Source organism: Vidua macroura, chromosome 12, assembly GCF_024509145.1.
Source record: "Vidua macroura isolate BioBank_ID:100142 chromosome 12, ASM2450914v1, whole genome shotgun sequence".
In the NCBI taxonomy this organism is placed as follows: Eukaryota; Metazoa; Chordata; class Aves; order Passeriformes; family Viduidae; genus Vidua; species Vidua macroura.
Window position 1 is genome coordinate 7,294,530 of NC_071582.1, and position 12,216 is coordinate 7,306,745.

At 38.6% G+C, this 12,216-nt stretch overlaps 1 protein-coding gene across 4 annotated transcripts in view; it reads right to left on the reverse strand.

Annotated features, from left to right (window-relative positions):
* Positions 1-12,216, reverse strand: part of ENTREP2 (endosomal transmembrane epsin interactor 2) — an 87,841-nt gene that overhangs the window by 12,237 nt on the left and 63,388 nt on the right. For 2 of the 4 annotated variants that reach the window (XM_053988264.1, XM_053988262.1), the window contains exons 5-7: positions 9,479-9,586; positions 2,844-2,861; positions 69-229 (exon numbers count right to left, since the gene is read on the reverse strand). In XM_053988264.1, the coding sequence (XP_053844239.1) occupies positions 69-229; positions 2,844-2,861; positions 9,479-9,586 (287 nt within the window). The remainder of the gene's footprint in view (positions 1-68; positions 230-2,843; positions 2,862-9,478; positions 9,587-12,216) is intronic. The other 2 variants (XM_053988263.1, XM_053988265.1) reach the window with 2 other exon arrangements.

Sequence of the window (12,216 nt, forward strand, 5' to 3'; positions counted from 1 at the left end):
TTTGAAAGAGCTCCCTAGCCCACAGCTCAGAACCAAGTGTGAGTGCCACAGCAGGGAAAGAGAATCACCTCTGTGCCTCCCCCACGGGCGTGCAGGTGTATTCCGGGGGGTAGTAGGGAGGGGGGGGGATTGGTGGGATGAACTCATCAAAATCCAGGGTTTGGTGCAGGACAGTTCCATGTGGAGTCATGCAGTCAGGATTGGCAGAATGCGGCCTCTGTGGCAGAAACTGAAAATGAACAGGTAAAGTTCCTTCAGATGGTAGAATCATCATCACCAATATTAACAATTTTAATAAAAGGTCAATATTAGCGACCCTGATCAATACCAAATTCATTAATACCCAAGCTGAAATGAAGAAAGCACTTCTGGGAGCATAAGAATACTTGTGATCAGTGAGGAGGGTGAGTCAGATTGCCAAAATACAGCACAAGGTTTTACTAAAGACAGAGAGGCCATGGGCCTCCAAGTCAGTCAGCCTTAGGATACAGGACACAGACATTTACAATTTAATGGCTTTTCAAGAAATATTTCTGCATTGTATATTGTTTTACTGTAGCCCCCCATAATCATTCCTATTTTAATAACTAAAGGAAAATAGATATAACTACTAAAATAAATATTTTCATGTTTTTGTTTCCAATCTGAACTGCCTTGCACTCACAGAGAAAAAAAACCCAACACCAACCCCCAAAACAACCCCAAATAAAACTACCTAGAAACAGGCTACTATCTAGACATTATATTTTGAATAAAACAGCTGGAAATATCCACCCATTTTTCACTTCCAATGAAGGGGCCGTTTATAGCTATTCTTTATTATTCTTGTAAAATGAAATATTCTTAATAGCTGTTTGTGATTTGGTGATACAGACACTGCACACTTAAATGTGGTATAAAGGTTATAAACATTGGTATGAAAGTAAGAAAAACATTGATTCCATATACACATCTCAAAATCCGAAAGAAAATAACTACACTGCACAATAAAAAGTAATAATAATGAGAACCACATTGACATTTGTGACAAAAACCTCATCAGCTTCCAGCAGAGCAGGGATTTAAAGAAGTCATTCCAATACCACTGATATCAGGAACACTCAAAAGTGTTCTGGGAAAGGCCTGAACTAATACAAGATCAAATATGGACCATCCTGAAGATACCACAACCCACACCTGATTCTATTTGGTCCCCATGGACCAATCCAAATCCAAAACCACAGATTTTTTTCTTTTCCAGGCAAGATTCTGCTCTCATATAACTTTTCTTGGATCAGTAGATGATATATATACTTGATCTTTAGCTCCTGCCTTATAAAACAAGCCTGCTAAGAAACTTTGCTGAAGGCACATTTCTTTTTTAGACTGGAACAAGACAACCTATGTTTTTGTACTGTAGGCTCATTACATTATTGTTTGTTTAAATCCATGATAAACATTCAGGAAGCAGTAAAATAAAAGGGAAAATGTTTATGTTTAGGAGATCCAGCAAAGTAAATTACCTTCATTTTTAATATCACAGTTCTATATTTATCACTTTTTGAAATTTAACTTGGTGTAGTTCTGCTGAATTTACATTACCACAGAAATGATACTGGTCTTTTGTGTTTTAAAGCTTGAGTTACATCTCAGTTCTATTAAACTCCCTCCATGTATGTTGTTTCAAAGGTCAGAGCTGTAATAATACAGCACAGCAGAGGGTCAGGAGGACCAGTATCAACTGTTTGTGAAAATGAAGTATTAGCTGCTCACTGATCAGCTCTCCAGAGATATTTCCACACGTAATTATTAATAAAGAACCTCCTCTGCAGAATGAGTTATTTCCTTACATCCTACAGCCAACCAAAGATTTTCAGCCATTGTGTTCTACTCATGGTACAGCACAGAAAAAAAGACATGGCATCAGTTTGATTTATTCTTTGTTATGTGAAATGTCTGATGCTCTTTTGTCCTCCATGTGAGGTGGGATGCTGTTATCCCAGGTACTATCAGACATTTCTCTATTTGGCTTACAGAAAAAAAACAAAACCTTCTTGCAGTCATTTAGTCTAAACTCATCTATCTTTGAACAGCCAGTTCCCAAAGTGTAACACAATATTAATACCAACCATTAAACTCCCAACTTCTGCCCTAAGCAATCATAAGCTATCATCGGTGTGTTACCATCACAAATACATGGAAGAATCTTTTAGGAAAACAGGAATCAAGACAAACTTCAATATAATTACCTAAAATTGTAAACATTTATCATAATGAAGACAAATATCTGAGTATGGTGGGTCACATTTTGTACACTATTTGACTCCACCAAACTCAGGACTGCCCTCATTTTCCTAAGAGAGTTGATAATTTCGGTCATTTTTACAGTCTGGAAACAAAACAATTTTAATTTACAATTTCCTTGACCTTCTCCCAGACTATTTCCATACTGCCATGGACCCCAAGCTTTGGTTTGCACCAGAGAACTTGTAGCTCTGTTCCCTTAGTCCTGGAGTTCCCTGGAGCTGGATCCATTCAGCCTCATACTGGGAGTGATACCTTTACCACTGTCAGAACAGGGCAATTAAACACAGGGCACTTTCACAGCAGGTGAACCATCAGCACACACTTTGTGGGACATGACAGAAGGGAGAGGTTTTACACAGGGCAGAAGGGGCTGTGGTTCCAGGAGGAAAAGATCTATTGCTTGGATGCAGCTCAGTTGAACAGCAGAGTTATCTGCATCCCTTTCAAGATCCAGCAATACAAACCATGGCAACGAACTGTGACCAACACTTGACAACGAGCAGCAGCATGGACATGGAAATACACATGTTTGGGGGTGTTTATAAACAACAGTTTACCTGTGTGATATCATCCTGCTGGAAAGCACAGAAATTAAAGTGAAAAAGGCTGTAAGAGGGAAACTAGCAGGAAATGAAACAATAGCAAATATAAGGGATTACCACAAAGAACAGACATCCTTGAGAAAACAATTGAAAACTAGTAAATGGGAATTAAGTCATATTTTATTCCATACTACGTTGTCTACTGATCTCTGCTAGCCTGCAAAAGCTTATTCTTTCTACAGGAAAATGTATTTTAAATATCTTCAGGAGTTAGTCTCAAATAGTGAAGTCTGGCAGGGTTTCAGCAAAGGCTTAATACAAATTTCATAGGTTAAAAAAAGACAGTAATAAAATGCAAAGAGCTGAGAAAGCTGAAGAAAGACTGACAAATACTTTCACACAGAAACACACATCTCTGGTATTAGAAGACAGCTGTTATCAAATAATCAGTCTCAAGATACTGATGGCAAATGGGACAGGCAACAAGAACCGCCAAGCAGAAAATGGGGGTGGCCTGTTCAGTCACCAGGATAAACAGGATCAAGTTGCACTCACTATCATGTCAAAAACTACAGCTCACACCATGGAACAACTCACACAGTGGGTTTCCCAGCCAGCCTTGGGATTAAACTAATGGCCACTGCAGAAGCAATGGACAAAAAATGGCTGCAGACAAAGATAAACAGCGTACAGCATCTCTCGTAAACACTAAACACCCAACTGCATGAAATTTAGCAAAAATTTATAGCTATCAACAGATACTTCAAACATATTTACTAGAAAGAAAGATAAAGCACATGGCTGTGGAAATCCAGAAAACTCAACCACTTCTGTTACCCTCCTGGAGCTGTTGGATGCTGGAAGCTTTCAGAAATCTGACAGGCAATGACATACAGATCTGGAATTCATGGTCTTTGAGGAAACAGCTGACCTTATGTTTGAAGCTTGGCATTCAGACTATTACACAGACAGGTATTCTCTCATCCTTGGCCTTACTTTAGTGTGTGAAACGTGTCTGATACTGGATGGGCATTACACAGCCCAGTGCATGTGCTAAAGGGATGTGGAACAGAGAGCACACTGACCACAGAACTCGGTGTGTTTTCATTGGGCACGTCTGACTTGGACAGAGCAGAACAGCCTGATTTAAATAGATCTCATAGTGAGGACTACTTTTTTTTTTTAATTTTGTTTGCAGTTATGAGTGAAGAGTAAAACATGCTCTCTGTCTGGTTGCAGCAGGGTAAACAAGAAAGCTGTAAAACACTGTAAACCCACTGCTTGGACTTGCATTCAATACAGTAGTTTGCCAAGGCAGCAGCAGCACATTGTTAGGAAGCAGAGAATTATTGTTAGGAAGCAGAGAATTAGAAGCACAAATGCTAGAAGTACCCCACTCCCAAAAGACATAAAAGTTTTTGAAAATGCAGTTATGCTCAAGGGTCCATTACCACAGTACTGAGAATTCCACACAGCAAACAATGGGGCTGGACACAGGCAACCTCCTCTGCCAGCTCACAGCCTGCAGCCAGACACATTAGCTATCCCTGCCCAGGGAAGAATAACACATCTCCTTTCTCAGGGTTTAACTTTTCCAAGTGAAATAAACCCCATTACATACATACGTGTAAAACTGTAAAACTCAATCTCTTTTTGACAGACTGAATTTCCAGCTCTTCACTGAAAGGTTGTCTTTAAGTTGGTCACTGAAGTGATCAGAAGGTATTAGTCATGTTCTGAATATTTAGAGTACACTGAGGTAAAAGCTGATGGAGGAGAGCCAGTTAAGGAACTGAAGAAACAGCAGGTAAGACCTGTCAATATAATTCTCTATTGAAACAGTTCCTCATGTGATTCCATGTGGTCCATCCTTCCGCCCAAGGCATGTGAGACTAACAGCTCTGCACCAGGATTCCCAGCTGTGGGACCTCCCTGCTAAACATCAGCAAAGACATTTTGTGCTCTGTACATCCTGCAGCTGCTCAGCACCACTGATCCCATGTAAATGCCACTGCTGAGCCACTGCTCAGCAATTACAGCTTATCTAAACCACAAGTGCCATATATCAGTATGTGCCTGGTGCTCTAAGGGAAACTTATCTGGAGTTTTCCTGTATCTGCATGTAATTACCTCTGTCTTCCATATCACATTTATTACATGCATTGTATAACTCTGAAATCAGTCCTTTAGAGACTCCAGAGTTCATTATTCTCATTTCAGTAATTTATAAAAATCTGCTGATTTTTGAGAATGGGAAATAGAAATTTCTAATTGCATATAATTGAATACTGGCATGTCATCCTGAGTAAAAGCTCTGTGCAATACACTTGGGTCTATAATTCTGTCTTCAATTAACTGTCCTCCTGGACAGGTTGCTGTTTCCTTTTCTAAAACATTGGAATCAGCATCTGCTGAAGGGAAACGTAGACTCTAATTGTCTAGAAGAACAGAAGGACCACGGTTGACTCTTCTAACTTTTCCCTGATCTTAAATGGAAATTATGAGACAGAAGATATTTTGATACGGAAAACACATTCAGATTTTTCTGCTCAGTTGTTCCCAGTTGCTGTTCCTACAACCATCACAAGCCATTAGCTCTGTAGCCTCACAGGCATTGCTCTGTGGTATCTTTTTTGAAGTACTTACCATATCTTAGTCTTAAATGTTAAATATTCTTATTCTACCAATAAAGTGTTTGATGAAAAATGCTACATTTGTTAAAAATGTCAAAAGATTTCCTGACCTAAGGTATGCATTTATGGTAGGTGTGAGGGAAGTATTTATGCAACCATATTTGCATTTAGGATTTTTCTACGGATGCACATTATTCCCAATACATATTTCTAAAGGGACTGTCATCTGGGTTTCACAGTATCTGTAAGTGAACTTTGTGCCCAAAAAAGGATTATTTACATTTTGATGTCATTAGATTAAAAATGGTATGTAATAACATAAGATCAATTCTCACTTAAGCTTGACTCTGCAGGTTTTTTTAATTACTATATCACCAGAATATGGGGGTTAAACAATGCCAGCAAGATATTACCCTCATAGAGAGATGCTTTCTGTGAGGTGTTTGAGTAGAAATATTAACTAGAGCCTATTAAGATAATGACATGCTGAATTATCACTAGGACTGATGAAAACAGTAATTAAACATTACAGCTTGCATGTGTCATCATTACCTTATTTTCTTTACAAAATAACAGATGGTTTTAGGTATCACACAACATGAACAGCTACTAACAGTGATGGTGATAAAATCACAACACACTCAATGATATCAGTGCCAGCACTTCTAGGATAAGAAGTGTATAAACATATCTGGAGTGGAAGGAGGAGTGGAATAGGTGTAATTCATGCTTTAGCTCAGCCACAGTGGGTGCAATTGTATTTCTTACTTTAATCCAGGCAGCTACCTTTTGAAGAAAACAGGGTGCATTTTCACAGTAGCCATCCATCAGACAAGATGCAAACTGAAACTGCCCCAGGCAACAAATGAAATATCATGGAAGTGACAGTTTGGTTATTAAGAGAGGTTTCTTCACATTACAGAGCCTTGATATGATCTGATTTGATCCACATTTATTTCCTGGAGGGGTGTGTACATAGAAAGAACAATTCTGGGAAGCCCTGTAAGGGAGTGCAGCCTCAAAGTCTCTAGTGAAACACAACAAATGCCTTTTCAATCTTTAGCTATGATATCATTTTCTCTTGCAGCTTTCATACAATTGGTAGGATTTCTTTGCCTGAGCAAATGCATATACTTAACACAGTGAGAAAGGTTAAAGTGAAATGAAAATTTTGGAGTACTTTCTAAAACAGTCAACTCAAACAAGGAACAATCCAGAAAAAATATAAAATAAAATATAAAGCAATAAAACCACTTTGAAGTATTTTGCTGTATTTTTTTTTCCTTAGCACTTGAAATAAAATATTCGTTAGGTAGGACTGGTTTTAAACCAAAAAAACTCCTCTTCAAATTCACGGGAAAATTTAAACTGTGCTTACTACTGGACAGCTTGTGTTTGTTTTTTCCTAAAGGCTGGGAAGTCAGAAGACCGCAGTTTCCAGTAAAATACATCAGTTTGCCTGTATGAATCAAGACACTTGCTGTATGCAAAAGTCATCAACAAAGCACAAAATCACAGAATCATTGCTGCAGATTTTCTTGAGACTGTTACACCTGCTTTATGTTGCTAAGCAATAAATTGGAATTCTTTGAATTTGCAAAAATTACCATTCCAATGGATTAATTTCTGAGACAAGAACACAGCACAGGAATCACAGAACTGATTGCTCCAATGACAACCTAATGACATCCAAGGAGGGTGTTCCCTGTTGCCTCTTGTTGTTACAGGAGAGCCTGCAGAGCTCTTGAATACTGTAGAACAGAGTAAAACCATCAGCACAATAACTAAAACCTTTTCAGCTATGAGGAGTGGTATCTCTTGCTGCTGCTGTCAAACTTCCAACATGGTAGAACCCAGCTAAGAGAAGATGCACGGATCAGTGAAAAGTAAAAAGAAAAAGAACAAATCCAGCATAACAAGCAAGAGAAAAGGAAGTTAATCAGATTTCTGGATGTAGTAGAGCAAAGGGGAACTGCAGATCATGGGGCAACAGGCTGAAAGTAGTGAAAGAAAAAGAAATCCTCAGGTGAGAGTTCAGCTGGTCTAAGTCAGCGTAGCCCCAGGGAAGTTACGCTCACTTAGGCCCGGTAGGAATCTGGCTCAGCAACCTGAAAAAAGAAAGGGAAAAACTGATAAACAAGAAAAGACTGAGATTGAGCAGAAATATAGATATATATGTATTTCCCTTCTTCCGGGGAGAAGGAAGAAAATTCTTGTCGATGGAGCTGAAAGGGTGGGAGAACAGACAACTTAGCAGGAAGACAAAGCTGGAAACACAAAGCATAGGAAGCAAAAAGAAATAAACATTGAAACCAAGAAATGGCAACATTGCCAGGTGGGAAAGAAAGAATCTTAAAGATATCCAGAATGAGGTGGCAGAGAGAAAAATTATGTGCGTTTAGGAATTTGACTTCCTATTGAGGCTACTGCTCCTTGCATATGCCCATCAGAAGCACTTTAATATTGGTCTTGGTTCACTGTTACCTATTCGTTTTTATTCCTCTGACACTGCTAAATACCATTAAGTGTAGATCAAGATTCCTGGAATATACACTTCTGGATCACTGTTACCATTTTTCCACTAGACAGACAGATTTTTTGAGGTATGATAATCTCTTCATCTCCCCATCATCACTGCAACGTGAAAAAATTCTTCAGTCAATGGGTATTCTTGTAGTAAATATGGAGGGGGAGAGTGTATGAAAAGAAAAAATACCCAGAATATGATAAAAGCCCTCTAATATTTAAAACAGAAATGTCATCAGCTAAAGTTATTATTTCTGTTAATTGTTTCCCATCCATCCTAGTGTTATTAAATAAGCACTGTTTACAAGCCTCTACAAGCCTGCACAATATGCATACACAGAGCCCTACAGCAAAAATGCATTTATGTACTATTTGCAGTAATTATCTAAACATATGAGCCTATCTTATTATACCCATTACTATGTGAAGCAAACACCAGATCCCAGACTGAAGATATTCTTTAACTGGGTTTGTAACCCAGTGATTGGAACACTTGTCTAGAAAGGACAGCCTTATCTCCATAATGTATGCACTTAAATCAATACCCATGGCACCGAGTGCATTTCTAATTATTTATTCATTTTAAAAACAACTGTGCCTGCATGGGCAGGCTATACAACATTTCTGTGTTGTTTAAATGGTTTGCAGCTAACTTGCTGGGCCAGTCTTCCATCTATACAAACTTTTCCAATACAAGATGTACAAATGGCTAGTGTTAGGTTTGTGTGCTTGTCCTCGCTTATTAAACAGGACATTTCCTAGATTAATCAGCAATAGAGTAAGGTTACAAGCAGTGGAGCTTGCCTGAAAAATACAAAGCTTTTAATTTTTTTTTAATTTTTTTTACATTGAAATCTTGTGAATCCCAGCACTCATTTGGAATAGGAAAGCTGCCCTTGTCCAACCAAAACAAGACAGCATCCTGTGATGCAGCTGACTATGCAGAAGATTAATGATCCTTTTCACTCTTTTTGAACAGAAATGCTACTCTGAGGCTGAACATGTTTTCCTTATGAAAACACAATTATTGGCGCAGGGCTGTGAAAAGTTCCAGTTTTGAGCTTATACTTCTCATACTCTGTAGCTCTCATACTAATCTAGTAATGAAAATTAGGGTCTTAAAGCTAAGTAATTGCTCTGGGGAGCATGGAAACTGGAGATAATATACAAGTGATGACAGCAAATGTAACGTGGATCTGTAACTGAACCTCGTTAACAAAAAGAACAACTCCCAATTGCAAAATCCTGATCATACCACTCGACTATAATACATAAACATTAAAACACAGCAGCTCCTCAAGCTGCATATATCTATATGCTATGTTTATATAGATGTATGCAGATAAAAAAATACACCCATGTACACACACATTCTAACACGACACAGAGAGAGACACACAAATAGGCTTAAGTTTATAAGCAAAGAGCATCCACAGAGAGGACACTGTGTTATGCTGGACAAACCCTGTGTTGCCACTGAAACGTACTCACCATTTGCAGAAGATCAGAAGAAACCATCTGCATGCAACACATTGCTGTTGCCAAAGCACAGACAATGGTGGAGATGATATTGAGAGCGCACACACTGAACAACAGGTCCTGCGAAGAGACATCAGCAGAATATCATCTCTTATCTCAGGGACACAAAGGACAGGAAATGCTTGAGGAATTTGATAACAAACACTCTCAACTGCTATCGATTAATATGGTCCCAAATAACTGGGTAGAACACATTTAGCTTGTAATCTTTTTCAGGTAGCAATCCACAAAGGCAGCAATTACAGAAACAAACATCTTCCCTTTCCCAGTTCTCGCAAGACATTTTCTATTAGATATTTCCTCAGAAATATTGATATTCAAATTTTCTTTTTTCCCAAAAAGACAAATTAATCTTTCACAGTCGACTCCAAGCTGCAGCTATCACAAGAAAGATCCTATGAAAGACACCTCTGATTAAAAACCACATGCAGAAATATTATTGCTTTGAGTAGTTGAAATCTACAACGTAGGGTTGTGTGTTAAAAAAATTCTAGTATGAAATAGAGACTTATCCTATGTCAGAAACTCGATGCATCTGAAATATTTTTATATGAGAGAAAGACAGTGATTACACACCCAGATATTTCACCTTCTACTGATGAATTGAGTACCTATGGTTGTATCGTTGGCTTGCTTTTCTAAAGAAAAAGAAGCTTAAAATAGAACACAGAATATTGGTATAACAAGTAGAATAAAGGAAAATAAACATTTGAATTAAAATGGAACATTTTTATAGCAATGGTACCACTAAAAATAAAGCATCTGTCTCTCTCCCAATCACTGGATTTGCATTTACCATCTTCACGGCCAGTGAAAAGACATGAAAAGAATTTAGTGTGCTGGCAACATTTCAAAACTGCTACAATCCTTGTACAGAAACTGCATGGCTGCTGTGGCTGTTGTGTGGCTCAGTTCTCTGAATAGCCAGTAAAAGCATTTGAGAAAAAGCAGTGAGAACAAATGAAAAGCTAATTTAAAATTGCTACAATACCATGAGTAAAAAGCACTCACTGTGTAAAGAACATTCCATAGGATCTAATTTTAAAATAGTACTTTATTCACTGCCAGTGCATGAAATAACTTCTATGCTATAAATTGCTTTGTTTTCCCCAACAATTCTGAAACAAATGATAGAAAGGTGCAGATTTACTCCTGCCACTGTAATTGCTTGCTCCTCAAGTGACCTTCATTTGAAGATGGAAATGCCAGCCATGGGAACCAGGCAGACAATAAATGGGCCAACAAGTTTTAGTCATTTAATAACTTACACTGAGCCAGATTTGCTCTTGCTGATCTGGTCAGTAGTTTTCTGTCTTCTTGGCCAACCCCTCAGCCAGGGGAATAATGAATCATCAGCATTAACAGCAAAATACTGGAAGGGCCAATCACTATGTCACTTACAGAAGGTGATGCAGAGGACTCACTCAAAGCCACTTAGAGCATTCAAATGGAGGTAAACAGACAAAGTGATCCCTGGAGACCCAATTTGTTAACAGTGGCAAAAAAAGGAGATTGAGATCCTTCATGTTCTGCTTTCCACATACAAACCTGGTAAAGAACACCGAGGCAGAGACAAGATCTAGGGTAGAAAAATAGGACAATTTCCTAGTAGGAAGAAACATCATCCATTGCCTACTACAGCCATTTAAATACAAAAAATATAGCCCATCTGAGTTCATAACTTAATACCATTTATACTAAATAATAAAATCAAAGTTCCAAATTAGAATGCAAAGTGTCTCTAAGACCCTCATACAACTTTACACATCCCAGGACAGACTTAACTGCGCCTCTAAGTCTCATGACAGATGTTTCTCTCATCTGTTCCTAAAGACCCCACAGCTTTATCCCACTATTCCAGTGTTTATTTTTGCCATCAGTGCCCTGGTTATGTCCATCCCACAGATGAAAGCCATGGCTTCTTTTCTTCCATAGCTCTTGAGAACAGGCTGTTACACAGCAGACTTTTATACCTTTGAACTCTATTAGCACTCCTGAAGCCTTTTCCACCTTTACTGCATGACATATTGACACCATTTTCTCCAATTCTCAACTGAAATCAACTTCCTAGGCCTCTGATCCTTTTCATTAAGCTAATTTGTTTCACCCCACCTGGGCCTACATTTTTCCTTAAATGCAGAATCCTAAACTAGGCACAGCTGAAGGCCTTGCAAACACTGACTCTAGTGTGAGGATTATTTCTTGTGCCTTACAGGCTACACTCATCCCTACCCACCCTGAGACATTCCTTGGCACACTGGGACAGCTGTGCTCCATTTGTTACTCAGCATTATGCTTTTGATGTAGGGCAGGGATTACTGCCCACAGGAACAGCAGCCTCTTTCCACACACTCCTTTCCAGGCTAAGCACACAATTCCTCTTCCTGCTACAATCTCTTTGAAGGTGAAGGTACAACCAGAAAATTCCAAATGCAGGGATGAAGAGTTTTTATGCATTTCATAAAGATCAATAAGGACCAGACATGTAAAACGCTGTAAGTCTAAAGTATTAATAGAGACAATAATAACTGAGAAATGATTGTGGAGGCCGCACCACCACTAGATATTTCTTAAAGCAAGACTGCTTCTTTATTTGTTTTGGCTTTTTTATCCTGAAGTCTGTTTCAATTCAAACAGGAATCAAGCCACAACCCACCCTTCTCCTCTGCTCCCCACTCCCCCCACCCTCC